The sequence below is a fragment of the Aaosphaeria arxii genome (assembly GCF_010015735.1).
Source record: "Aaosphaeria arxii CBS 175.79 unplaced genomic scaffold BU24scaffold_14, whole genome shotgun sequence".
Taxonomy (NCBI): domain Eukaryota; kingdom Fungi; phylum Ascomycota; class Dothideomycetes; order Pleosporales; genus Aaosphaeria; species Aaosphaeria arxii.
In genome coordinates this window covers 177312-205258 of record NW_022983487.1, presented here as the reverse complement: position 1 = coordinate 205258, position 27947 = coordinate 177312, and the positions used below count along the sequence as shown (strand labels likewise).

The following is a 27947-nucleotide window of genomic DNA, read 5'->3' as shown; positions in this document are numbered from 1 at the left end:
TCTATGCAAGGACTAGATTCCGTAAATCTCGTAGGTTTCCATCATGGCCGGAAATTTAGAACCGCAAAGGTAGTTGCTCCTCTCACGGAATATTCACTGTGTAATGCCGTATTTCTGCCCCCAGTCCGTCTTCAGTGTCCCACCACGGGCAAAATTTTACTACTAAACAACTAATACGACTGGACACTCGACTTGGCAAGTACAGTACTGTAGTTGGCAATTTGCGAATAGATAAGTTGAACTTGCGGTAATGCCCGATACATCAATCTTGCGAATCGAAGTTTAGCATAATACAATAATCTATGCGCTTATCAAGAGCACTCCTTTGTACCACCTAGTATGCTCATCTTCACGAAAATCAACGAAATCGTAATTCGCCACTTTCAATTAGCTTTTTTCACTTGAGCCACAAAGGTAACGAATAAATAAGTTCCTGATGCATTGATTACATTGTCACTCTTATCACTATTTCCGATAACGCTTGAATCCCAAATACTAATGCTTCTCTTTCCAACACGCTAGTCTGTCCTCTGAACTCCTCATTTAGATACCACTAGAGAGGAGAAGACCTATCAGTCGTCGACACTGTTGCCCCGCACTTGTTCGCAAGTAACTCTTCTAAATCCGGCGTATGCATTCACAGAGATCCTCGCATTCCTGTAGCTTCGCAAGTCGTTGATTCTGGGGAATCCTTTCACTATTCAACTCAATTTTGCGGCCGTGATTGCATCTCATGTTTGCCATGCAGAAATCGACTTCTTTTTGGCCCACCGTGGCGGTTTTGGGTGCCTCGCATCGTAGTTTGTAGAACAGATTGCTCGCACGCGACGAGGACTCACGACCACCTCCCTGCTTGGGGCCCTTTTGCGTAATGCCTGTGGTGACTCTACTGTCCACAATGCCGTTGGAACCTCTGATACCTGCAACGCCTGTGACGGGTGCAGCAGGTTGGAGTTTGGAAGTATCAATCACCGCAGCGAAAGTGGTGGTCGCGGAAAGGGCGAGGAGGATAGTCTTGAGGAATTGCATGGTGGATTTAGAGTAGATATTTGTTTAAGTGATTTACTTGGAGATTCGTGTAGCGTTTTGTTGTAAAAGAGCGTTCGTAATATTTGTTCTGTAAAGAATGTGGTTGTCGTAAAGACTGTTGTAAAGACCGAATGATGGTGAGTGTGGTGGTGTTCTAGCAAGTGGACTCCAAACAGCTTTTATACACGCATCCTAAAAGGACACTTTTACACGATCGAACGGCCTACTATAGAACTTGACTCGTCTGTGGTGTTCGAGATACGCATCACTGAAGGAGTAGTTTGATGCATTCCCGTCCGAGTAGATCTCCTTTCTCTCCAAAACATTAGGGCCACAGATCTTATACAATTGATCGCATATTGCTGCGCTAACCGATCTTTTTCAAGATGAGGGTATAGTCGGAACATAGTGAGAGAAGATCTCTAGAAATCTCCGTAAATTCGTACTCTGGCATGCCGATCATTACTGTACGTGGACAAGATAGATGGACAACAAAGGACACTCGTCTCGGGTAAAACACTAGCTACTGTGTTTAACCCCAAGATCTTCTAGATGCATGATATAGGTAGGATGTTTTCCTTGACATCTTGTCCGTAGCATCTTCATTCTGTGATTTGACCTGCTCGAGCCAGCACCGAGACTTCTAGGTAGGGAACATCAACGTCGGGGCCGTGGTGTCGCTAGTCCCAGTGATCTAAATATGAGCATTATCCACGATGTTCCGTCGATGTCATACGCCATGATTAGATAGTGGTTGGTGAATAAAGTAGGATTGGCATTGCGAGTGTTAGCAGTGACAAATTTCTCATTATGCCGTGAAAACCTCATCGCATACGAGGTCAGTCGCAAGTCGGCATGTAAGGCGGCTTTTCCAATTTTAAAACGAGGAAGATGCTAGGTATGATGTTGGGATTGACACTTTTGGTGTGATAACCTGAAGTCGGGCGAGATCTTGTGTCCTATGCCTGTTGAATAAGATTCCATAAGTATCTTCAAAAATTTACAACTCAAATAAGACAATACACAGAAGAGAACACCTTCTACGTGCTAAATCTTATACGCAAAAGTCGTACCTAAATAACTGCCCCCAAAAGTCTGTACCTATGAAGAGCTATTCACTACGTGCCATCGGCCGCCCTCAGCCCGCTCTTCTTCTCTTCTCATTCATTCCGGCCTTCTAGATTAACTTGTTCACCCTAGTAATGACGAAACATTTCGTGTACTCTATCTAATTATCATGGAGAACCTGTGTCGGCGCTGGTGTGCGTGGTCCTCTGCGTTCCGCTTGGGAAATAGATGATGGCATATCTTACCATCAACCTCACATTTGCAAATGCTAGCCGGACTAGATTGAATGATGAAGTAGGACTTACAGTTTGTACACACATCACGTCAAGCACACCATAGAGCACATTATTTCTGAGACCCCTCCTGTACCCAAGCAGACGGTGCCGATCTAGAATCTTTCATTGGATGGCGTGGATGCACAACCGACCGGACATTTTCCCCACCTGTATGCACTATATTCGCCAAAGAGAAGGTGGTACGAGATTAAGTAGACTGCACATACATATATAGTGTAGCGAGGCTATTCCCAAAGGCGGACGACGAGATGCCACAACTCGGCGGTAAATACGTACATGCAGAGGCATGCTCGGACTGAACGGCAAGCCCTTTCTCAGATGCTTTTATAGAGGCGTTGAGATGCTCTCCTACCTCATTACTTACTTGAATCCATGCCGAGTGAACATAATGTGTTCGATGCCATGAACTTTGTATATCTATGTGGTCGATAGCTCTGTGGCATAGTCTTCTAAAAATTGAAAAATGCATAGCGGGCGAAACGCTCCATGCCACCCAGGAATACCTGATAGAACAGGGGTCATTAAAGTGTCTACACGAATGACGAATAATATGGAGGATAATTTAGCCAATATCTGTGAATGATCGTTGGTAGTGTAGCAAGTCGTTCGATTTGGGTTTCTTTCTGGAGCCGTGTGAAGGACGAACAGCTGATGTGTTGTGTAACGACATCACAACTTTGAACTCCTCTCTTTCCCAAACCGGGATGTATGTGAGTTGTATCCATGAAATTCTAGGCTGCACTTTATTCGATGCTTTCTCGATGATCTTCTGGCGGGAATGGCGGCCGCTCTTTTTGGGTGCTCGATTGAATGTGAGGATGGTGGGGGATGGCCTCTTCCGCCTTCAACCATGTATCATAATTACTATGGAACGTAATGAAGTCAAAAAGAAGGTCAGACATATTTCCCTATCTCGACAAAACGTGAACAGCGTGAGAATGGTAGAACGTTCATACACTTGTCGTGCCGTATTGCGGCAATGTCCTGTCAGCCAGCACATAGATGCGCACCCCGGATTGAAAGCGTGGGCGCGCTCTCACCAACCACAATATCTGAGAGAGAAGGCTGAACGTTTTGGCCCCATAAAGGGGCATTGCTCCGGCCGTTCCCGCAAGTACGTACACGTTGTACGACATGTAACAATATCCAAACATAAACCTTTCTCTACCCCCACAATATTCTCTATAGATCATAAACGTTGGCAGTGTAGACCCCTTTTCAGCCTCGACCCCTCTCAGCATTCCGAAACGTTAACACACATCCAAAATCAAATCTGTCATCCTCCTAAGAACTACCCGTCTCTAGCGAAGAGCGCCGTTCGGGCATCGGAGAATATTTATTTAGCTTTGGCTTTGAAGGATTTGTGGTTCCTGCGTCTTGCGAACGCCGTTGCCGACACAGTGACTTTGTGGATGCTTCCTATACCGACGCCAAATCTCACCAGATTCTCCACCATCCTAACCTCTCCCTAAGATCCGGCGAGGCTGGTGCATATATTATGCATGTTGTATTTCTCACAAAAAGATGGCGGAGACAGGCAATTGATTCGACAGGCTACACAAACCCCTCCTGCAACGCAACGCTTGGTCCCCTGTAAGCAGATGTCTTGACATGTACCCGGTCCTGTATGTTAGCCCCTAGGGGCCGTCTTAGTCCCCGTAGTGCAGCCCCATCCGCACCGCCTTGTAGATCTCCCTTTGCTCCATTCGCTGCGGCGTTGCGGGCACTATGATACGGGGCGTGCATGACCGCGGAATGGCGCTTGATCTGCGAACCGTCTGACAGATGAAGATGTGCTAACAGAACGTCGGATTCTTCTAGTTCTTAAAGCATGCATCAGGCGAATAGTGAAATGGAAGACGAGGAAGGAGGGGCAACGAGAATATGCGCAATGAAAAGCGCAGAATGTGCCTTGCGTGCTAGGTCTTTCTTGGGTGCTGGTTGGCAATGGTAAAGATAGCACGGAGCAAACAGCCGGCATCCCAGAACGATGGCGATTCAACTCTATGGCAGTGCATCCATCCATCTCGCCATTCGTTTTACAAGACATGGATGTCGTACACATGCACGCACCTACGCCTACTTGGGAGTCTGGGCCTTTATCCTAACGCAAAAGGACACTGCCCGAGCCTCGAAAGCAACCCTCCATCTCCCAATCTTCAACACAGTCAGCCCCAAGGTTGGCGGACATGGTAACTTGATTTACGAAACGTCGGGTGCACGTTGTACACGACAAGGGCTGCCCACACTCCCTTTCCCTTGCTTGTGGTCCCCCGACCAGATGGAATAGATGAAATTCGGCGAATCAGCCCCCGCGCAACCGCAGTGTATGTCATTTAAATTGAGAATACCACGCCAGATACTCGCTCGTGCATGTCTTAGCGATGTATGTGCAGGGAACCGCAGACTCTATGTTTGAGAAATAACGAAGGAGTTTCCCTCTTTGGACCATTCATTACGTCTTTCTGCTGTGATACCTTTACAAGTGGGAGGTGTCTTGCTTGTTTAATTGCCTCCGATTGCACACATATATGTCGACTGCATTCTATCTAGGCTTCGTGGCCGGCATCTTGACAACTTCATCGATTCTCTCTACCACCTTCAATCTCCCATCATGGCTGGCCACGGGACTTATCCATTGAATGTCGAATTGAGCCAAAGATATCTGGACGAGGACAATAGCGCCCCGCTTCTGGCAACATGCATCACATTCTTTACAATTGAAAGCATATTCATTGCCTTTCTCTATGTATCTCGTTACCTTAGCAAGGACCAGAAGGCCAATATGTGGATGACTCTTCTCATGACGGCTGGATTCATATCATGCTGTGGCAAGATCACATTGGGAATCCGTGAGTTGATCAACTCTACATGGAATCGACGTATCTGAACTGACACGTCCACAGTGGCCGTTGAAATCGGCGGCGCAGGTCGTCATATGGCCTACTTACATCGGAGCCACCCAGAGCAAATCTCCAACCTGCTCAAGATCCAAACTGCACTGCAAATTGTGTGCCCGCTCACGACTTCACTCACAAAACTCGGCATCCTCAGTCTCCTACACCAGATTCTCGGCCGCACTTCCCAACGAACAAGCCTTATAATCAAGATAACATTCGGTCTCAGCCTTGCCATCGCCATCGTCCAAGTCATAATCCCGTTCGCGAACTGCAAGCCCTTCTCCAAGACCTGGACCTCCATGGGGTCGGGAGAGTGCCTTGTATCAGGCCTAGACCTATGGCGATATCTCTCGATTCCCAATGTCGTAACAACGATAATCATGATCTGCATTCCCTTACCTGTACTCTACAAGCTGAAGGTCAACCTCTCAACGAAGCTGGGGCTTGGTCTCGTTTTCGCCGTCTGCATCGTCGGCGTCGTTGCTGCTATCATGCGTTTCCACTCCTTTCTCCAGGTGAAAAACTTCAACGACATCTCCTACGAAATCATTGCTCCTCTGTGCTGGACCGTGGCCGAATCCGGAATCTATCTCATGGCAGGTGTGCTCCCTACAATGCGACCCCTCGCACGAAAGGTCTTCCGCGACACCAGGTTTGAGAGGCTACTTAGTCGCAGTTTCGGAAGGACAACTGGTAGCTGGGGGAACAGGAGAGCGAGCCGGTTCGTCGGAAAGCCGTTGCCTGGTTCGCAACCGGTGGGTACTGATGATTTGACCACGACGAGCGAGTTGGAATGTGGGAAGTTTTCAGATGGGAGGTTCAGCGATGATGGAAGTGAGCATGGGTATGAGAATAGGGTGAGGCCTATGGGGAAGATCTGATTGCTAGCTCGTGAGTGATGCAACAGTATGTTGGAGGGTGACTTTTGGATATGGATATTCTGCCCGCCCGTTAGCCTTGGGAAGTGGTTTTTTGTTTAATGTTTATTAGCAGTATATACAGCGATAGAAATAATATATTCAAACACATCCAATTATCCTTGTCCCCCTTTCTATTCGTTTACCTGTCCTTGAACTTTGGACACCACAGTGCCAGCGACCAGGAGTCCCGCGAGCACGCCACTTTGCACTGGTGCAAACATGGCAGAGCGAATGATTACCAGAAGCCCCACGATCACGAAGACGAATGGTAGTACGATGGTCGGTCGGTATGGTCTTTGCAAATGAGGTTCCCGGCGACGGAGAATTAACAGCCCTATTACAGTGCTGACGTAGAACACCCATTCGGCCATACCGACAAAGGTGAGAAGGGCGCGAAAGCTGCCTGTTAGGATGTAGATGATTGTTACTACGAAAGCTAGGATATTTGCGTAACTTGATGCTGGTCAGTTCATGGGTTGCATGTATTACGGGGCGGGCGACAGAAAATCTTACATAGGAGCGTCACACGTGGCAGTTGGTATATCCTCATCCGTAAACGACGATTGTACCAATGGTTCGTTGACGGTGGGCGAAGATGGCGCTGCAGACTTGTTTCGTAAAGTCGGGAGACCTCGCCTGCTCAGAAATCCGGGGAGATAATGTCGCTGGGAAGCGGCCACCGTGAGCCGCCCGACAGCGAATACGTTGCTGGTGATTGACCCAGCGCAGGACGAGGCAACTAGTAAAGTAATTAGAATCCCTGCAGGGTGGCCCAGCAGAGCACTGGCAGCTGCGACAGCCACCGCATTGCTGGAACTCATCATGTCCCACGGGAGGAGGATATAGTATGCAATGTTCACAAGCTCGAATGAGCTGAGGACGACTATCATGGCAGCTTTGATAGCCTTGGGAAGGGTCTTTCCTGGGTTCTTGATTTCGCTTGCCACTACGTTCGCCTTTTATGCACGTTAGCGTTGGGATATTCCATGGTGAAAGCTGTCCTATAGAACTCATACTGTCCAGTTAGCTTCAACTTACGTTATCCCAGCCATCGAAAGCCCATAGTCCTGCGTAAATAGCCGCACAGTAATGCCCGTACCGATCCCATGCACTGATGGCATTCCAGTCTATGGTGTGACCGTCTGCGATACTTGGTCTCGTTGAGAACCAGTTCCTGGAATACCAATCCTGTCCTCCACCCAACGATGAGTTGGGATTTACAGAATGGGCAATGATCGCAATGATTCCACCAATGACGATCAACGCTACTGTCAGAATCTTGACAGCAGTGAACCCCTCACTAAGTTTTAGAGTTATCTTAGTGTTGATAGAGTTAATGAGCACCATGGACGTAAAGGCTAATACAGCGATAGCTTTCAGTACCCAGGCAGATAAGTCTTCGTTGGAACTCACGGAGCCAATAGACTCGGCAATAACGATGCTCTGAATGGCCATTGATGAAGGCTTGACTGCCATGATATAGATCCAAGCCATCAAAAACGCCATCGTATCCCCAAATACATGTCGAAGGTACTCCTGCATTCCTCCGTTTCGGGGGAGTGCTGCTCCTAACTCTGCGAAGGACGCTGCTCCAGCCCAAGAGAGCAGACCACCGAGTACCCAAACGAGCAATGCTGCCCCTGGAGAAGGCACATTGCTGTCGACCTGAGCTGGAGACGCAAAGATGCCAGAGCCAATCTGAATGCTTACAAGGACGGCAAAGGCGTGGCGAGTTGAAAGTTGCGGCGGTTGCCGATTGACTTTTATGGTAGGAGTTGATTGACGAGACAGGAGAGGTTCTGTTTCCGAAGTGCCTGGTTTGCTCGTCTCCTGCTCTTCACGGATGTTTCCCTCAGGTCTGTCATCTTGAATGATGTCCATATTTGAATGAGCAGCCTAATGTTCCAGATGGCGGGATGAGATTTTCTCCTTATCGATGTGTGGGTGCAAAAATCAATAAACCAAGTATACAATGCGTAATTCTTCCTCTTGGTGAAATGAAAAAAGTGTTCCTAATTCCGTCTATGACTCTATGGTCAGTTGCCTTGTTCTCAATCCAGGTGGTTACTGGGTCCAATGGCACAGGGCGGGGTATGATGTCAAGATTCCCAGGACGCTCAATGCTCGAATCAATTAGAGATGTGTCGCTCTGAGTTATGTAGCGAGTTCATCAAGCCAAAAGGAGAGATCCTGACAGGAATTGATACCCATGCGACTGGAACACCAATCCACCTGGTGAACGCAAGTTTGAGATTGCCTCACTCCTATGGTTGTGGCGGCGCTAGTCACTTGCCAAGTCTTAATTCGAACATCACCAGCAGCAGCCCACCACGACCGACGATAGAACCAACAAAACACCCCATACGCAGACCCCTCACCTCATTTCCAAACACCACGAACCTGGGGCCACTGGCTTTCGCACTCTGATCTCCTTCGCCAGTAACCCCCACAAACCCCCTATCCTGCCTCTCCCAACCCGACAACCCACCTTGGCCACTCCTACTCCACCAGGTACGTCAATCGCCCTGTCGAACCGCGCTTGAACCTTCGACGATATCTTGCTCCATGACTAACTTTGCTGTAGTGATTCTATCGCACAAAACTCGAATTCCACATTGTAATCGACCTTTCCTTCCCTGACCCACTCGAGGACGTGACCGCCTCTGCCACCTTCGCTCGTGCCCGACACCAGACCAGATACCATGGAGTCAAACCAGAACGACGAGCTCTACCCTATTGCCGTCCTCATTGACGAGCTGAAACATGATGATGTATTGCTCCGATTGAATGCCATTCATCGTCTTAACACTATTGCTCTGGCGCTAGGCGCCGAAAGGACGCGGGAGGAGCTGATACCATTTCTGGATGGTAAGGAAGATTCGCTCTACAAGTTCCATGTGTCGGAGTATGCTGACAAACATGTCTAGAGTCTGTTGAGGACGAGGATGAGGTGCTCACCGCATTGAGCGAGGAGTTGGGCAATTTTGTCGAGTTTGTTGGCGGGCCTGAGTATGGCCATGTCCTACTCTCGCCTTTGGAGAATCTTGCAGCGATCGAGGAACCCCTTGTGCGCGAGAAGGTAGGCCCCGAATGCTTGTTCATCACGCGAATTATGCTCTAACATTCACAAGGCTGTTGAATCCCTGAACAAAATCTGCGAGCAGCTGTCACAGACACAGGTTGAGGAGTCATTCATCCCTCTTGTGCTTCGTCTCTCAAAAGCCGATTGGTTCACCTCAAAAATCTCCGCGACCGGTCTCTACAACGTCCCATACACCCGCGCTACTCCCCCATCGCAAGAACTGCTCCGACAGCAGTATGGCGCACTTGTTCATGACGAAACACCCATGGTCAGGAGACAGGCAGCAAACAATTTGGCGAAGTTCATCAAGACTATGCCGCCTACCATTGTAATTGAGGAGATGATTCCACTTTTCCAACATTTGGCGTCGGACGACCAGGACAGCGTGAGGTTGCTCACTGTGGAGATTCTCATCGCTATCGCGGAGGCGGTACCAAAAGAGCAGCAGTCGAGCCATGGTGTCTTACTCACTTCTTTGCGAAGTTTGTTCGAGGACAAGAGCTGGAGGGTTAGGTACATGGTAGCAGATCGCTTTGAGAAGGTCAGTTGGGTGGATTCTGGCTGAGACAAGAGTTCAGGCTAATGGAATCCAGATTGCGAAAGCTGTTGACGAAGAGGTCGTAACCAGAGACCTAGTGCCTGCATTCGTGAAGCTCCTCAAAGACACTGAGGCAGAAGTGCGGAGTGCAATTGCGGGGCAAATTCCAGGTAAAGCTCAGAGCTCCCCATGGTCTTGGCATACGGCTAATGAATGTACCCTGTAGGTTTCTGCACTCTTCTTGAGAGGGAGACCCTCCTTCATGAGGTTATGCCTAGCATAGAAGAGCTTGTATCGGATCAGTCCCAGCATGTTCGTGCAGCTCTAGGCACACAAATCAGTGGCCTAGCGCCAATCCTCGGAAAGGACGAGTAAGCCATAACCAAGCACGTGCCTGTGCGCAAAGGCTAATGCGAAACAGGACCATTTCACATCTCCTTCCAATGTTCCTTCAAATGCTGAAGGATGAGTTCCCCGACGTCAGACTCAATATCATTTCCAAGTTGGAGTCCGTCAATAACGGTAAGTCTGCGGTGACATTGAGCTTGGCTTGACCCAGCTAACACGGGACAGTCATCGGCATCGAGCTTCTCTCTCAGTCACTCCTTCCCGCCATCGTCCAGCTGGCAGAAGACAAACAGTGGCGAGTCCGACTTGCGATCATTGAATATGTGCCCCTTCTTGCCTCTCAATTGGGTGTCAAATTCTTTGACGAGAAGCTCAGCAGCCTGTGTATGAGCTGGTTGGGTGACACCGTCTTCTCCATCCGTGAGGCGTCCACCCAAAACCTCAAGAAGCTCACAGAAGTTTTCGGTGTCGAGTGGGCCAATGAGGCTATTGTGCCCAAGGTCATGGCCATGGGCCAGCATCCCAACTACCTCTATCGCATGACAACATGCTTCGCTGTTTCTGTAAGTGCTTCGCGATCTTTAATATCGATAAACATGCTAACATCGGAGTAGACCCTCGCACCTGCTCTCAGCCTTGACGTCATTGAGACTTCCATTCTCCCTATGATGGACAAGCTCGTCAACGATGACATCCCCAACATCCGCTTTAACGTCGCCAAATCCTACGCCGTTCTCATCGACACACTCAAGCAGTTGCCCGAAGAGGGCACCGTCCTCGCTCTTCAGAAGGCCGGAACACCTGGCCAGGGTTGCCCGAAGGGCCAGGAGCTCATCACCAAGAGCATCCTACCGAACCTCGAGAAGTTGCAGCAGGACGACGATGTGGATGTGCGGTATTTCGCCACAACGGCGGCGCAGGGTTTTACGGATGCCATGCAGTCCTAGAGAAGACAGGCTTGTATGATTTGAAAAGCGACGACACGGTGCATGAAAGACGAGGTTACGACAAGTATCCGCCTGGCAGTTAATGGACCTGGCTTTGATAGAGTGAGAGCCTCGGCCTGGGGGGATCGAGCATTGCGACGAAACGGAATGCAAAGCTGGAGAGTGAGCAGGAGTAGTTTGGGCATGTCATAGAAACATATTGTCCCCCCCTGCCTTCCTTCGGCCTTCGTGCGTTTTGATTTGCCTTTTTAGTTTCTCTCTTCCTTGCGGCTTTGGCATTCTCATAACTAAACCAGTTGGTGTACGAGAGAGATGGGAGGAGGGAAGGGGGAACCGCCTGCCAGGGTGAGTTCGCGCGCGTGCGTGCGTGCGTGTGTGCAAATGAATGGAAAACCAAACAAAGACTACCCCCTGTTTAGAATTCATAACGACTGCTTTTCTTATTGTATTCATCACGATCGTCTCCATCTTCGTCTTCCTCATGTTCACTAAAATGTGGTGTCTTGATTTCATATTGCGTTCATAAAATTCCTATATTGTGTGTATCCCTCCATACCAAAGGTCTATCCTCATGATATCAAAGTAGTAGCAGCGTCTAGTCTCTTTGTACCGCCAAAAAAGACATGTGGGGCTATGTATGCGCCATGTACGCGCGAACGAAGTTGCCTATGCATGTATTTCTCCGCGCAAGCTCGTCATCATATCTTCGAAGACGTCTTGGCGGTACCCTCTGAGGCTAGTCAGACGGCATTGGCGCTCTTCAGCAGGCCGTTGAGCTCGGAGCCCTTCTTGCTCTGGAGGTCCGAGTTGCCGCCGATGTGCTTCTTGCCGATGAAGATGTTGGGCACGGTGCGCTGGCCCGTGAGCTCCTGGAGCGTGGACTGGATCTCTGAGCCGTCGTCTAGTCACACGTTCTTTGTTAGTTGGGTGTTTCTTCTTCAAAGTGTATGTGTGTGTGTACGTCATATGGGCAAAATTGTGCAGGGTAGGTCAGAGGAAAGACATACCGATCTGGTCGAGCTCGATGGCGTAGAACTTTGCGCCGCTCTTGCTGAGGAGCTCCTTCGCGGCGGAGCAGTAGGGGCAGTAGGACTTGGAGAAGACGGCGACGGGGTTCTCGTCGATGATGGACTGGACCTTGGTCTTGGTGGCGGCCATTGTTCCGGGGCTGGAGGCGCGGGTGAAGAAGCTGCGGATGAAGGAAATGGTTGCGGTGTTGAGAGGGCCGAGGCGCCTTGTTTGATTTCTATGAAGAGGGCGGGGTAAGTATTATGATGAGTGCGTTTGTTGGGGATGTAGGAGATGGAGATGAAGATGAAGATGAAGATGGGAAGGACTACGTACTGGTAGAAGAGGGGTGGTTTTATGTAGTTGAGGTACGGAGTATAAGGTAGAGAGAGGCTAGCAATAGAGTAGAAGGTGTGAAATAGTGATTTGGAATGGAGGTTCGAGATGGATGGATGATTAATAACTATTTGAATGCGCGCCCCGCATGTAGTTACTGTCTGTCTATGTATGTAAGAGAGGATGTCGTAGGTGGGAGTACAAGGTACGAGAAAGGAAATTGATTAGTCTAGTCACTATTACAGTTTACCTAGGTAGTCTGGTAGTTACGACATACTCATACTCATAGACTCGTAGGGAAAAGTCGCCTCAATTGCGTAGGGCAGAGCCTTTTGCGTAGGGCAGTCTGGAAATGATGCAATCCACTCTCCACTCTCACAGTCTCCACTCTCTACTCTCCGTCCCCATCTCCCTTTGAGTCCATTTCCTTTTCCTTTTCCTTTTCCCTTTGCCTTTGCCTGTCCCCTTTTCTCTTTTTCCGTTTTCCGGCCAGATCGGCCTAAAATCGGGGATCGAGGAATTACTTACATATACCGTAGTTAGCGTATGTACATACATGCATCACTGAAGCCAGAGACAAAGCGTCTGGTTGATGATGAACGAACCATCTACAGTGCAATAGTACAACAATAATGATTTGAGTAATTGCTGCTCTGATATATGGTATTAGTCATATTAGGCATACAGTATGGCATGGAAGTTACCAGTAATGACGGAAGGGCTCACAGGGGAGACGAGGCACAGTCAGGAACGTCAGGGTCCAACTGCCTACTAACCTAACCATCCGTGCCATCATCCTACAGGTACGGTACTCGTATCTATCTGGTCTGTTCTGTTCTGCTCTGATCACGTCTCATTTTCTCTACATCCAAACCCCCACGACCACTTCATCACGCTTGTGCGCATCTATACACTCACACATACTCCGTGCTTGCAGACAAATACTTCAACTGTCTGGAAGGTGAAAAGATATGGACCATCGATAGACCCGGGATCTCGCCCTTCCGATTCCGAACTTGAAGCTTTCCGTGACGTTCCACCATCCCCCGGCCGCTGTCCGTCACCTGTCGTCTGTCTCGACAGGCCGCGACGACTTATTAGGCATCACTCGATAGAAGATCCGTCGTCGCCTCAGCTACCTTTTACAGTAGAGTCGCACTGCAGTCTGCGTCTCGTTGATCTTCGCCATCGCAATGGCATCCACTACCGCGGGTTCAACCGCATTCTTCGTCCTATCTCTCCTCACCGTCTGCACACTCGTCCTGTTGCTTCTCCGATACTACCTCCCGCTTCGCTCGACACCCGCATACGTAACCGTACCCGTCTTCCTAGCGATCGCGCTGCCTGCCAGCATCGTCCTGCTCGTCCCAATCGACCTCGCAAGTAGCGCCGGAACCGACACAGACGGAACCAGAGGCGTGACTCTCTCAGATAAGGTCGTCTTTAAATCATGGAGGGTAACGTACTGGCTCACGTTTTCTCTGACGTGGATCATACTGCCCTACCTGGGAGAATACTGCGACTCAGGATATAGGGAGCCGAAGGCCCGCTTGCTGTATGCAGTCCGGAGTAATGGACGATTCCAGCTCATGCAGCTCGGCTTGGGGATCGTCGGAGCGGTATATTTCTTCTGGGAGAATGGATTCCACTTCGAAACACTCAAGGGCCTGGTCATGGCATTGGCCTATTTGTGGGGTTTGGTGCTGGCCATTTACCTCATGGGACACGGACTGGTCGCATTCCCAAGGACGCTATATCGACATGCGAGCATCAGCGAAAGATTGAAGAGGCTACAAAGCCATGCGCCAAAACTACACGATAAGTTGACCGAGTCGCTGGACAGGCTCGATGAATACGAGGCGCAAGTGGTGCAGTTAAAACAAAGGAAGAACGGAATCACACGAGAGTTCAAAGAGTGGATAGACGAGCTGGGAGAGGGAGGAAACGTGCAGGAGAGCAGGGCGGGTAGGAGCAGTGCCGCCGTCGTACCACCCGTCGTCACGGAGAGATATCTTGCCGAGTTGACGAGGAAATTGAAGAGAGCAAGACACGCAAAGGTCAGATTTCTGAACGAATGGGACGAATTGGTTGGGAAAGCCATCAAGACGCAGGCCATCCTCGACTCGAAAGCATCCAAACGACTCGAGTTCAAGAACACGGTATACGACGCTCCGCGATCCGGACTCCTGTCTCGATATACCATCTTAACACCATACACGCGATATCACTACCATGTACATGTTCTCCCCGCCCTTTACTATCTCGCCTCCTTCATCACATCACTGGCTTCAATCTGCATAGTGTGGTCCGAGTGTGTGAAGTTCTTCGAGCAGCCCAAGCTCTGCCTTGTGGGCTTGACCGTCATCCATCACCCGTCGTCGTCTCGAGGCCAGATCGGCTTCGCCGGTCAACTGATTGCCGCAGCATGGATCTGTTACATGTGCATCTGTGCCTTCTTCTCCCTCACTGAGGTCAAGATCTGGGGTAATCGCGCCCTAGTCAAACGCCATACCTACCAGGAGTCCGCAACATGGTACGGCCTACAAGTCGCCAAACTCACCGTGCCTCTTGCCTACAACTTCGTCACCTTCACGCCGCCCACGATCTACAAAGACACCAGTTTTCACAAGTTCTTGGGCAAGTACATTGTCCTCACGCCACTGGGCGAGGGCTTCTCAAGCTATTTCCCCGTGTTCATCCTGATCCCAGTCTTCGCGAGCGGGTTCGGTCTCTATGGCCGCATCAAGAATGTCTGCGGCTTCGGCGACCTCCTAGAGGACGAAGACGATAGCGAAGGTGCCGTCTTCGGCACGGGAAGCTGGCGTGAGGGTAGGGCGCTCATCGAGCGGGAGATCCAAGGCGCGAGCGGCAACGCTCTAGGCCTGTTCTCACGTTCTGCCGCCACCGCAGGCGCAACGGGCACCACGACATCCCCGCCGAATGAACGCTACACCGACGACCCCTCCACATCCTCATCAGCATCCAACGCACCAACCTCCACCACAACAAATACCAGGTCCTCAGCACCCTCGCGAACCCTTCTCGCAGACCGAGAACGCCGCCGTCCACGCGCCATTCCCGACGATGACGACTCCGGGAACTTCTTCACCGACTTCGCAGATCGCGTGAAGAACACGTTTGACTCCACAGACTTCACCTTTACGCGTCCAAAATGGATGGGCGGAGATGACGACGACGAAGCCGGTCAAAGCAGCAGCACTGGCGGAAGAGATAGGACGGAGGGGTGGATGAATCTTTTTGGTGGCAGAGCCGAGGAGGGAAGAGTCAGGCTGTAGTGACTTGATTGATTCCCATTGTCTGTTTAATCTGCCTCGGGCCGTATGGCTCAATCCGCGGTGAGAGAAAGAAAGTAACAGTAACAGTACTTCGAGTGTTTGTCCTGCATGGCGTGGGCGTTCTTCCCCCTTTCTTTTCCTTCCTTTACTACCACTTTCGACATGCATAGAATCGGAAATTCATGTTGGAATCAGACAACCCAACTCACAACTAATATCACTCTTCTTTCTATGTCACAACAGGGCTCGGGCATCCCTTTCTTTCATGACTGACTGCCCGATTCTCTATCTCTTTTTTGGTTCCTTTTTCCACGTTCGCTATCAGGCGTATGGGTGGATTATGGATAGATGGGGTTGATAGATAAGATATAATGTACGTATAGGTTTAATTGTAATAGTAATAAATCATCTAAGATGAATCAAAACATGTATAGCGTTTTTAAAGTTCAGTAAGTATGATTTCCTAAAGTCAACCCATTGCAGGATCCATCTTGTTGTTGAACCCGGATCTTGCATTCTTGCATCGAAGGACCATGTGAGGGCAGCACCCTCATTGGATAAGCCCGGCCAATGGAGCAAGGCTGAGGATGCACTCGAAATCTGTGGAAGTCATTGGAAATAACAATCAACGAAGGATATCAAGTATTTTGTTGCCATTGTTTGTAGAGGTTCTCCACGGTTTCCATCGCTCAACTTTGGCAGTGCCACAAGGCATAACGTTCGATATGATCCCACAACAGTGGCAGTCGGTGGTGGATCACTCTAGGAGGCCACCTTCCACCAGTACACCTGTTGTTCCCCGATCTCCTCGAGCTTTGAGATCGCAGCTTCCCCAGAGAACGTCGTTATCTTTATTAGAATCCCTCCAGGCCGAGATTGGACAGCTCGAAACAAGGAAACTGTATCCCCGCCTTTCATTATATCGCGCACTCACCGAGTTCAAAAGCAACAACACACCACGTCGATCGACCGGTGACCAGACACGGGATTCTCGCAGAACTTTCTTGGATTCCTTCTCGTACCTCTGCGATGTTAAGAAGGGCGGGGGCACAGTCAGGGCTGCCGCGTTGCAAAGTCTCGATCTGAGTGACATTCTTTGGCTTGCTGCCAACGAAGGCATAGTCGATAGCACTCTAGCATATGCGAAGACTATACTACGAAGATTGCAGGCTGTGTCTACACAGAATCGTAAGCAGCTTCAAGATACCATCTTCGAACTCGCTGTTGTGCAATGCAGTCACCGCGTTCAATATTACAAAGGAAAAGTTCAAAATTACGCAAAATGGTGCAGGATCGCCCTGAAACATGTCCAGCGGGACGACAATGGTGAGTAACCGCTCGAGGACCCGAACGCCGTTCTAACGTCCGATTGATCCCAGTGCAATCTTTGAGACGAGCCTTCAGAAAGCTGTCCGAGCCTGGCCCAAATATGGAAATGGGGGAGTACATCAAACTCTGCTATGAGATGAGAAGTGCAGGTAACGGAATTTACCAACGCACAAAGGAAGCGTCAGAGAATGAGGGAGATGACTTCAGCAATTTAGCACACTACATCTGGCGCCTTGGTGCTACGCGCGCTCATGCGAACTCTGTGGTGGAATCTATGATCGCCGTTCCATCTCTGCAACGCATCTCAGAGATCCGGACTCTTGCGCCTCCCACCATTGATGACAAGACTATCCACCCAGACTGCCATAGTCCTCATGAAATCCTCCAAGACATCTTTGCCGAGACTAACTCTTACAACCCTCTACAGGCCAAGAATGCATTCATGCGGCTGTTCGAATTGGACCCACCAAGACAAAGGCCAATTCGACAAAAAGTAGTGTCCTACCAGCCGATACGTACGAGAGTTCACGCGGAACTACAGCTTGCAGATATGTTCAGCAGATCAAAGAACATGATGTTTGTGGATAACGACAAGTATATTGGCTGCAGCAAGCCCGCATGCTACTTCTGTTACAACTGGCTCTACAGCAAGCAATATGTGCGGCCAGCAACGCATTATAAGATCATCGTAGGGTGCCGGGGGCCAGACCATGATCTCAATGCAAACGGTGCCATCATCAACAGAGACATGTACTCGAAGATTATCCGCCAGATTGACCAAGATATCATTGATTTTCTCGGACGAGAATCAACGCCTCGAAGACATCAGTTCATGTCTACGGAAGCTTCAAGCCAGACCACGAGCATGATCTGATCGCGGCGATGGGTAGAAGATTTACCGTGTGCTTAATTCGGGAGACAGGATGGTTGAATACGTAGTCGGTGGGAATTGATTCTGGTGGATGCTACCTACTTTCACTTCAATGTTATCGTAATGATTTTCCTATGAAGCATACGTAAATGCTTTTACTTGCTACCAAGTGCTTCGATGTTCCCGTGTCAAACAATTCAAATGCGGTTTTCATGAGTGCTAAATATCATAAGTGATCGACGACGAAGGTCATCAATGATACAACGCACCGCTAAACTCAATTATATATTGCTATCTAGCCATAGCAAAACACAAATGCAACAACAACGGGCGTTGTCCTATCATCGATCACACATCCTCACCAACATATGCAACAAAGCCTTTGCATTCAATATCTCCTTTCCTTCGGACAGCAGCACGTCAGGAAGATCGTCTCCTCTGCACCATCCAAACATGGCATCAACGATGCACGATCAAACATCCAATTGTGTGCCACTGACATCAAGAAAACCCGCACTCAATCACCTACCCATCTCGCACGCCGTACGTATACCCACGCCCCATGATCCGCGTCATTTCGAATCCGACTCCCTCTCGCTTCCGCGTTCTCCAAGCGAGCTTCCTTGAATACATTGCTTTTTCCTCCTTATCAATTTTTGCTTTTTCCATTCTGTCACCACGCCTCCCATTGGCCCCACCTCACCTCCAATCAGACAGCCAAACAGCGACTCAGCAGGCAGACACTGAGGCGCCCGTCTTACCCCGGATCTACGCAGGGGGGAAAAGGGGAGTCTGGGAGAGTGCGAATGGTCGTGCCCGCCCACGACTGGCACGGACATTGTCGACGAATGAACGGATGGGTAGATGTAATGGAAGGCAAAGGCGCGGCATCGTGAGCGCGGTGTTTTCGTGCTCGTGCTTGTGCTTGTGCTTACAATGGGGAAACGCACCCCAGACGGACGGATGACGAGAATTGGAAATTACTTTGTTTGGAAGGGAGAGGCACGAGGCACGAGGTCACTGTTGCGGGAATTTTCTGTCGTTATTGTTTGTATTGCTTGCTTACTTGCTCTTTCTCGTGAGATGAGATGATGGGGGTTCTATTTGGAGGTACGTGAATGTGTACATACATGGGAGATGCTGGCTACAGCGGCGGGAGTGTATGTACTCCGGTTCGTTGGTTGGTTCTTGTACCTGCCTTGTATATCATATCATATCATACCACATCATGTAGATGTATGTATGTGTACGTACATGTGACTTCGCCAATCCACCCGCGCCATCGTGGCTTGTAAGAAAGGAGATCCGACGAGCTGTGACGTCTAGGTACTGAGTTGAAGCTGGAGTTAGTCGGATGGTTGGATGGCAGCGTGCATAACATCGGTGCTGTTCAGCTGTAGTGATGGTTTTGGGCAGCGCAGCGCAGGGCCGTCTATGGGGAAGATGTCACTTGTACTCAGGTAAGGTATACTTTGTCGACGAAACATGTGGCGTTTTTGCTTCTCGGCCCAGCGATCAACTTCGATTCGATTTCGCTTCCCGCGACGATAATGGGCATCCATTGTGCTCGGTGCTTTTACTGGTCTTCTGTGCGGAGTATGTAGGCATGTACCTGTAAATGGACGTTTGATGCAGGAATCGCCGGGCGGGAAGGAAAAATCTTTCGAGCTGATGATCATATTTTTTGCACAAGAGGTCGGCGAGCGAGTTAGAAAGGTCAGCACAGGGCGAATATGACGGGACGAGGAAGAGTTTGAGGGCGCTCGTGATGAGTGATATTCTCCCCCTTTGGATGATGATGGTGATGAGATTGAGGATGCTGCATGCGCGGGAAGGAATCTGGGGTTGTGGAGGTAGAGAAGGATGAGGAGGTGAGGATAGAGAAAGTATTGGCTGGGTTCTTCATTGGATGTTGGAGATTTGGAGAGTATGATGCAAGTTCACGATAGATTTCCTGTAATATTGGAAATGCATGTATGGAGTAAAAGGGAACGTGACACAAGGAGACGAGACGGGAGGATTTAGACGAGGGTCATGCGGATATGCTTGAGAAGATAATTTTCAGAGTATTTTGAGGTATGATGCTGGTGATTCACGATGCAAGTTTTGACAATATCACGACGCACAGCCAGCAAAGACGAAGTGGTGTCCTCGCGTGCATTTGTGTGCAGTTGAGTGTAGAGTGCAGTCACTGCAGTGCTGTTCACGATGGTCTAGTTCGTGAGTCATCGGGGCCCACGTTGCGGTGCATGCAGGACACATGCGGCCAGCAAAGTACCGCCAGCAGCATCTGAAACGAAGCTACAGAAAGTGCATATGCACGTTTAATCATTGGCGATGACGCTGGCAAACATTTTTTCTTTGCAAACGAGGGTATGCCCCATCGTCGGTTCCAAATGAAGCCGTTGAAGGTGACGATGGCAGAGAGCAGAGCATGCATTGATGTCGCGGCGCATATTGATGTCGAGGTTTACCGCTGCCCGACTCCGCTTGACGTCGGCTCATCGCGCACATGACGAGACTCCGTGCGAGATCCAACGTCCCCCGGTCAAGCTGAGAGACATGCCGAATATGGTAACGGATCAGTGGGCGAGTTTATGCTCACGATGCACGATCAACCGAGCGTCTCTATGTTTCCGTGGGGCAACAATTCACGTCAAGTCGAATGACGAGTGCCGCCACAGTACCGGTGCTACCGGCGGTAGTTACTGGAGCGGATGAAGCAGAAGCCATCAGTGTGGGGATGGAAATGAGGCGCAGTTGGCAGCAGGTCGGATGAGCAGCATGGACGAGCCGAAGAACAAGCAAGGCAAGAGAAAGAAGGAGGATTCCGGAATCGCCATATCCCACTAATTACTACTGCAGCCTCTGCAGATGCCGTATGCACCTGTACATGCACCTGCAAAGATGAAACACAGACGATATCGATAGCACCGCTGTTATGGGTCGACGATAGGCCAGGCCGGGGTCGAGCACCGTTGTCAAGGGTTGCGTAATCCCTATGGAATGCTTCAAGTCCATTGTCCTTTGTACCACTTGTTGACCTCGAATCTTTAGGGGAAGCAATTGATTGAAACGGCCATAACTGTAGGTACAGATGAATTCCTCAGTTAGTGTACTCTGGTGGTCCGGATCAAGAGATTCAAGACTCCAGAGCCGCCTGCCCGCATCCGCGAGTACCAGATCCCTACTTCCGGCTCGTAGTGAGGCTACTGGCTGTATTGTACACTTTTTAGCAATGTCCCCTAAAGACCCTTAGACTACACTAATAATATCGACTTGTAAAAGTAGTCAAGATAGGTTACAATATGTAGACTACACCAATTTTCTGCTTTGTACGAGTAGGTGTGCGGTACGCAATGTCCACGGCCGGAGTCATGTAACCGCGCATGAATGATGCTAACAATCGTCCTTCGATTAGTGTCGGAACTGAGTTTAGACAGTCTACTGAGGTGATGATTAGTAGTAGTAGTAACTATAGTCGTAGACAAGAATAACTTGAAAATTCTAGTGTTCACGGTTGCATTCTCATGCCATGGAGAGAGAGAGAGAGAGAGAGAGAGAGAGAGAGATGTTGGCAGACGGACAAGCCGAGGATGATCGTCGTGGTCAAGCCAGTTTCTAGGCAAAGGCCGTGGTTGGGCTCTCCACCGCCTCATCGCTTTCGCCATCGCCATCTCCATCTCCATCTCCATCGCCATCGCACAGCCACAGCCACAGCAGAAGGATTTGCACCGTACGGCTTTAAACGAGTTCACTTGGTATACTTCGGCTAGCCCGAACAAGGCGTCAGGGACCTCATCATCATTACCGGTAATATCATCGAGTGACAATAATACAGCAAGCATGATCACCGGTGGTCCAGTCCCCATTGCCATGCACGTGTCTTGTTTCCGTGACCTCTTTCAACAACGTGAGATGACGATGGGCAAAAGGTTGAGGGTCCGACTGCTTCAGCACGCGCCCAATGTACTCGACGAAAGAGACCAAGGACGAATACCGAGCAGGCCGTGTCCACCTTTTCTTTTGGACTTAGATCTCTCATCCTCGTCCGTCCAGACCCCGTTCCGTCCAGGACCTACGGCAGATGGGAAGGTGGGAAAAGTGAAAAATAGAAAGATTTCGCGATCACATGAGAGACGGCGCAATGAGGCTTTTCCTCGGGGGCGTGGGGAGGGTAACGATGGCATGGAATGGGCATGGCATGGGGGATGGGATGAATGGGATGGAGGTCGTTAGGGTCCTTGGACATGGACATGGACATGGGATGAACATGAGTGAAAGCTGATCCATGTCATCGCCATCTGATTGGCCCAAATGTTTCTCGCCCATTTTTAGCCTCAAGCAACGTCAACCTGTCAAGCCTCCAAGACACCGACATACCATTTCATTCCCGCAACACCACCACCATCTAGTAGTATCTAACACCACCACTACAGACGAACTGAACGAGAGGAACGAGAAAACTTGTAAGCATATCGTGCCATCTTGTGGGCCTCATGCTCACTCCATCATCCGCCGCTTATTCTCTCCCCTTGATTCCGCGTATGCCCAACCAGGCATCATGCCCGTAGCAGTCGTCGTCGTCCTCGTATGCTCTCCTTTCTGAGCCTGCAGAAAGCTTCCAGAATGCAGTCTCAACAGTCTCTGAAGGACCAAGACGGAGTAGGGAGTGTCTACCTCATTGGCCATGTCGCAAAACTCCAGATTGTTTTGGGGTTCCAGGTCCCCAAGATCTCCTCAGATGGTTTCGGTACGAAGGAGCGAAAGGATGCAATGATTACCCTCCCTTTCCCTTCCCCAGGGCTCTCCCCAGTCAATCCGGGACTATTTTGTTTCGCGGTACATTATTACGCGCTCTTCTTGAAGGAATTGATGCTGCTGCCGCTTAGGTCGAAGGTGATGCCGCGTCCTGGATGCAGACTGTGTGACCGCTAACTGCAATCGTGAATGTTACTATCAACGCTAGTCTCCTGCGTGCATTGTATGTCTTGCACGAAAGGACGACGGCACCGCACCGATCAAGCGAGATAATGCTCCTACTCACTTGGCGGCTTGCCTACAGATACTAATTAAGAAAGACAGATAATTAATCGTCGAGATAGTCTACCAATCTTGTAGACTAAAGAGGCACCGGCCAGGCGATGCGATGGGGAGAGGATCGATGTGTGGAGACCTTTCAGCTGCACTGGATGAGCTCAAAAATCGTCTATTGTTATGTACTGTCGTCTGTGTGTTCTAATGACCATCTGGCCAGTAAAGGCGAATGGTGTATGGAATAATGACAATCATCCATCCATCATGTACCTATGCTCTGACCACTCGTCGATTTAATTACCTTTTGCCTTCTTCCACAATATCGATGGTGGACGGCGACGAGGCAGGCTGATAATGACGCCTTCTTTCTTTTCTTCTCTTGACCATCTCTCCTCTATCGGGTAATGCTCCTTTTCGATGCAGAGAGCAGCAAGTTTTAGAGAAACCAATCTCGCAATATCTAGCAAGGCGAACGAACCAGACGCGGCCCCAGAGAGGACCGTCTGATATTAGGTATTGTAACCTAATCATTTTGGGGGGTGGGTGGGCAAGGCAAGGAACATGGCACAAGGGACCAGGGACCAGGGACCAGGGCCCCAAGGGAAAATGTGGCCCGGCCGTCCGTCCACGCGCTACCTCAACGGGCGCAGGCAGACAGACAGTTAGTTGAGGGTAGAGAAGGCAGAGGCCGGCCTCGCGAGCGCCGTGGGGCTTCGGTCAGCTTTTGGGGATCCTGCCGGCTGGACAGAAAAGTAAGGGTGCAGCTTGCAGGTCGTCGCATGTTCCGTACCCATCCTATGCCCTGATACCTGATACCTATGTACTTCGCTGCACTGCACTGATTTACACTGTACCCTATCGTTCATTGTAGTGTGGTTGCAAGCAGAACAGAACAGAACAGTGCAGCACTTTACATGGCAATATGCAGAGTAGTTAGTATATCTGATGGTGGGTGCAAGTGGATATGGGCGTACAATCGGCGTGATGGGTAGTCTCTTCGCTCTTCTTGATGGTGTACTGTAGTTACATGCAGCTAAGAAGTGCGCAGTCCCGTCCAAACGGGGCAGTGTGCATGATAATACCCTCCTCCTGCACAGTACAGAGTATGTATGTAATACCCTGAATGGAAAGGGAAGAATCGGAAGAAACGAAGCGGAAAGCAGACATGATCGGTATTCCCTTCTCCTCAGTTTCAATTCTACTCTACTAAGACTGTATTCTACTACTAATCCCTAATCCCTAATCCCCATCCCCATCCCCATCCATTTACCTCATTCTACCTACTGCATTATATGCATGCACGCACTCATGCACGCTCTAGTCCTGTCCAAGTCCAAGTCCCAGATGATCTTCGCTTCTCGCCTGTCTGTCTAACTCTGCTCTGCTCTGCTCTGCGGCGTGCCCTGCCCTGCTCTACCCTGCCCTGTCCCTCGTTTCTTGGTCTTCCTCGTCTTGTTTTTTCCGCCTCTCTGACTCTTTTAACCTGCTTTTGGCTTGCAGATGGTGGTAGTGTAGTGTACTGTGGTGTAAATGGTGGCAGTGGTGGTGGTGCTCGCTCGCTTCGTTCCACTCATAAGAAACATTGTGCCCGCCCACCGATTAGCCTTTTCTTCTCCTCTTCACCCTCCGTCTTCCCACCTCACCTCCCACCTCACCCATCCCTCCCACCCTCTAATTCGTCAGTCTTGATTCTCTCCCTCTCAATCATAAAAGGTGATCCTCTCGCTACTCCTCTGAAGAAAAATAATAATTATTATTATTCCCATCAATATCACCTGAGATCAACGACTACGAACCCTCCTCATAACACTATTCTCTTTTGTTTTATTTTCCCTTCGTTGATATCACCGACCGGCTTTAAATCCCCCCCGCCACTATCACGACCACGACGACAACTCCCTATACGACCCTCTGTCCAGAATAATACCGTACCTGTTTACCTGGACACATAATCGCCACTACACATATACGTCCGCAATGCCTATCTCATTATTACCCGCCTCGGCGGCTGCCTTTGCGCCCCGTTCAACCGTCAATGTAGTCCTCAGCTCAAAGGTCGAGCCCTGGTTGACACAAACCCTCAAGAGGATAAATCGAGTCAAGCGCCCGTTGAACAGCGTCCAGCAACACACGCGATGTCTCACGGAAACCCTATCTGGATCAAATGCCATATGGTCGTTGTCCTCCATCATGGTCCCCAAGGCACCCGACGCCGAACTCCGCAAGGACTCCAACCCGTTGGTCGAAGCACTCTTCAACTACCAGCTCATCCACATCGAAGCCTACGCCGTGCACGTCGACATGGTTTCACAACATGAGGTTGCATTCAAGCTCACCCCCGAAACCATCGAAGCGCTTATCGAGTACCACAAGGACATATACTCTGTCGACGTGTCCGCCAGCACCTGGGAATGGGCCGAGAAGGAAGTCCAACTGAAGAAGCTCCAGGACGAGTTCGTCCAGGCCGTCAACCGCTACGTATTCCGAACCGGTGTCAGGGCTCTCGAGGGCCTCGAGGAGGAGGGCGCGGGAGAACTACTCGAGGGACGAGGTGAAGACGTCAAGAACGCCATCATGGGATTGTTCCTCCCGCTGCTCCCTCCTCCTCCCCGCATCGTTGATGTCGTCCGACCCGCACCGCTTCTCCCAAGCTCGCCGGCCGCCGCGAACTGGTGGCAACCGGGACAGCACATCTCCCCGTCGCACCCAGTCACCATGGACTCTTGGAGAGTGGTACCATCAACACCGAGCCCCACCATCACTACCTGCGGTGAAACGCAGCCTTCCTTCTGGACGACCATGGGCATGAACGACCACGTCCAGCTGCCGTCGCCAACACCGTCCTTTAGCCAACCGTTCTGCACGACCAGCCAGTACTACAGCCCGCCCCAGGTGACCGCCCCGATTCCTTGCCTCCCTCTTCCGAGCGTGTTGGCCCAGCAGTGCGGGTCGAGCGCCATGAATAGTGGATTCAGCAGTGGGTTCGGATGGGACTCAGGATTCGCACCGCAGTATGCAGCATTCACGTAAACGGGATGAGTCATACTGCTGTCGTTTCCTTCTTCTCCCTTCCTCTTTCCCACTGTCTCGGAGTCGGTCGCCCGGAAGCGTGGACCTGGCCAGTCCCCCAGTTCTTCCCAACGGTTGCTTGCGCACAACCCGGCGATGTCTGGCACGAGACAATACATGTGCAACATACACGAAAGAGATGTCTCACAAACATCCCATCACGGCATAGGACGGCGTTTCATCGATTTAGCGTAGCGATTCTCCTCTCTCACCTCTTTGATATCCTCCTCTTTTTTCCTTACTCTTTTTTTCCATCTTTTTTTTTAGCGAAGCGATTTTCTGTTTTTCTTTTCCGTTTTCCTTTGTAGCTTCTTGCATCCAGCGGCCGGACCAGGTCTTTCGTTATCTGCATCTCTGGGAGGTTTGCATGTCATGGCATTTAAGAAAGACAGGATACAGCCTCGCGGCTACGTGTCGGGTACACTTGGGAACTTTTCTTTTTTTTCTCTTTGTTTGGGTTTTTTAATGTCGTACCTATTGGACGGCTGGCATCTCTTCATTGAGTATGGCATGCCACTCATGATCTGACGCAGTTATGTTCACGTCTTCTTACGACATTATCTGGTATTGATTACCAGCCGGAAATCGTAATGGCAAGGCGGCGACAAAAGTTATGCAATGCATCTGGGATGCTTAGTATAATTGGATGTTCCTGCGCGGCGGTGCGAAGGGAAAGGTCTCGAACAGGGCAGTCGAAAGAGAGGGGATGGGACGATCAATGGACGAGGAAGAGACAGAGAGGGTGAAAAGTCCGATGGTCGAGCACTGCTGCAAGAGCACGCCAGTCGTGGCACTTGTCGCAACTCCTTCTCAGGAACCGAGGCGATGATCTGTCTGCTTGCGGACGAGAATCCTCTCCCCTGAGAACAGCACCATGCGGCGATTCCCCCTCTCCTCTCTCCTTTGGTCCTTGATTCGCCCTCCTTCCTCTCTTCCTTCGACTCCTTCGTCGACATCTCTCTCCCGGACCCGCCGAGCAGGAACTGTAGGCTCATCCCCTACACTCCGAAGGACTGGCTTCCTTCGAAGAAGCAATCACCCTCCTCCTCCATGAGGGGGAATTGAATCGGATGCTGGCGCACACATCCACCTGGGTACGGCGGGCGAGTTCCCCCGTCCCAATCATTAGCCTTAAATCGTAATTTTGAACCAAAGAGAAAAAAAACACACCAACCTTTATAGCCAGAAAAAACCTTTATATAAAAACACACAAACAATCAGACAATACAAGCTTATTGCTCGATAAACCTTTTTACATTTTGCATTGCTGTGAGACTGTGGATGGGTATGAAATGAAACATAAACAGAAAGGAACGGCTTACATTGTAGGATAGGGTGGATGGATGGTATATGGGGAAGCCAGATAAGCGAGCTGGGTTGTCGTCGCGGCTCTGCGGATTTGGACACCCGACCAGCCTACCAGCCTACCATCATCCCAAGCGACTGGAAACTCATCCTCGTCGTTGGATCGCTGACGTATCTTTGAAACATATCAATTTCCTTTGAAAGTAATTGGTTAATCAGTAGTAGTTTCCCCTCCTGGTCTCGAGGCTAGATTTATGTGGGTTATGGCATGTTGCTTGCGCTGTGATAAGAGTGGATGGTGGAGGACCTCCTGCGAACACCTACCTACCTTCCGTATGCGATGTTATTGTTTCTGCCATGGCATATTTTGCCATGCCTTGGAGGGGTCATAATGCTGAGCTGAAATGCAGCCGGACTTGCTTATCTTGATTGTTGTTTTTCTGTTGTTTTCTTTTTCTATGCCAGACGAGGAGGGGTGCGTACTGAGTACCTCGATATTTGCGAAGTGTATACTCTGTAGTAGAGTAACAGGTACTTAACTATAGCAGACGGAGTTGCTGACCGAAAC

At 50.0% G+C, this 27947-nt stretch overlaps 11 protein-coding genes across 11 annotated transcripts; 7 read left to right on the top strand and 4 right to left on the bottom strand.

Annotated features, from left to right (window-relative positions):
- Positions 1–471: 471 nt before the first annotated feature.
- Positions 472–1131, bottom strand: BU24DRAFT_474135 (uncharacterized protein). The gene has a single exon (XM_033532829.1). The coding sequence runs from the start codon at positions 1027–1029 to the stop codon at positions 619–621; it is 411 nt and encodes a 136-aa protein (XP_033377545.1). The 5' UTR covers positions 1030–1131; the 3' UTR covers positions 472–618.
- Positions 1132–3288: 2157 nt separating this feature from the next.
- Positions 3289–3882, top strand: BU24DRAFT_428745 (uncharacterized protein). Its single transcript, XM_033529555.1, has one exon. The coding sequence runs from the start codon at positions 3332–3334 to the stop codon at positions 3863–3865; it is 534 nt and encodes a 177-aa protein (XP_033377544.1). The 5' UTR covers positions 3289–3331; the 3' UTR covers positions 3866–3882.
- An 851-nt stretch (positions 3883–4733) lies between these two features.
- BU24DRAFT_84451 (uncharacterized protein) lies at positions 4734–6243 on the top strand. Its single transcript, XM_033534700.1, has 2 exons — positions 4734–5245; positions 5300–6243. Exons 1-2 carry the CDS (start codon positions 5008–5010, stop codon positions 6172–6174), a joined length of 1113 nt encoding a protein of 370 aa, XP_033377543.1. The 5' UTR covers positions 4734–5007; the 3' UTR covers positions 6175–6243.
- A 16-nt stretch (positions 6244–6259) lies between these two features.
- BU24DRAFT_497391 (amino acid transporter) lies at positions 6260–8094 on the bottom strand (the record flags this gene model as incomplete). Its single annotated transcript, XM_033534265.1, has 3 exons — positions 6260–6666; positions 6727–7169; positions 7252–8094. The coding sequence occupies 3 exons, from the start codon at positions 8092–8094 to the stop codon at positions 6345–6347; spliced, it is 1608 nt and encodes a 535-aa protein (XP_033377542.1). The 3' UTR covers positions 6260–6344.
- A 129-nt stretch (positions 8095–8223) lies between these two features.
- On the top strand, positions 8224–8728 carry BU24DRAFT_84480 (uncharacterized protein). The gene has a single exon (XM_033534702.1). It carries the CDS (start codon positions 8353–8355, stop codon positions 8638–8640), a length of 288 nt encoding a protein of 95 aa, XP_033377541.1. The 5' UTR covers positions 8224–8352; the 3' UTR covers positions 8641–8728.
- Positions 8729–8814: 86 nt separating this feature from the next.
- BU24DRAFT_84455 (protein phosphatase PP2A regulatory subunit A) lies at positions 8815–11570 on the top strand. Its single transcript, XM_033534701.1, has 8 exons — positions 8815–9081; positions 9141–9292; positions 9345–9836; positions 9889–10003; positions 10060–10204; positions 10255–10355; positions 10407–10744; positions 10796–11570. Exons 1-8 carry the CDS (start codon positions 8916–8918, stop codon positions 11126–11128), a joined length of 1842 nt encoding a protein of 613 aa, XP_033377540.1. The 5' UTR covers positions 8815–8915; the 3' UTR covers positions 11129–11570.
- Positions 11571–11696: 126 nt separating this feature from the next.
- BU24DRAFT_428741 (glutaredoxin) lies at positions 11697–12547 on the bottom strand. The gene is made up of 2 exons (XM_033529554.1): positions 12136–12547; positions 11697–12029 (listed from the first exon to the last, which is right to left on the bottom strand). The coding sequence occupies exons 1-2, from the start codon at positions 12284–12286 to the stop codon at positions 11869–11871; spliced, it is 312 nt and encodes a 103-aa protein (XP_033377539.1). The 5' UTR covers positions 12287–12547; the 3' UTR covers positions 11697–11868.
- Positions 12548–13260: 713 nt separating this feature from the next.
- Positions 13261–16204, top strand: BU24DRAFT_428739 (uncharacterized protein). The gene has a single exon (XM_033529553.1). It carries the CDS (start codon positions 13666–13668, stop codon positions 15766–15768), a length of 2103 nt encoding a protein of 700 aa, XP_033377538.1. The 5' UTR covers positions 13261–13665; the 3' UTR covers positions 15769–16204.
- On the top strand, positions 16122–18108 carry BU24DRAFT_428738 (uncharacterized protein; the record flags this gene model as incomplete). The annotated part of the gene is made up of 4 exons (XM_033529552.1): positions 16122–16141; positions 16203–16217; positions 16403–17094; positions 17148–18108. Coding segments are annotated over exons 3-4 (1420 nt in total), but the record flags the coding sequence as incomplete, so codon positions are not given.
- A 2954-nt stretch (positions 18109–21062) lies between these two features.
- Positions 21063–22172, bottom strand: BU24DRAFT_428734 (uncharacterized protein). The gene has a single exon (XM_033529551.1). The coding sequence runs from the start codon at positions 21838–21840 to the stop codon at positions 21229–21231; it is 612 nt and encodes a 203-aa protein (XP_033377536.1). The 5' UTR covers positions 21841–22172; the 3' UTR covers positions 21063–21228.
- Positions 22173–24838: 2666 nt separating this feature from the next.
- On the top strand, positions 24839–26360 carry BU24DRAFT_84435 (uncharacterized protein). Its single transcript, XM_033534699.1, has one exon. The coding sequence runs from the start codon at positions 24983–24985 to the stop codon at positions 26033–26035; it is 1053 nt and encodes a 350-aa protein (XP_033377535.1). The 5' UTR covers positions 24839–24982; the 3' UTR covers positions 26036–26360.
- Positions 26361–27947: the final 1587 nt, after the last annotated feature.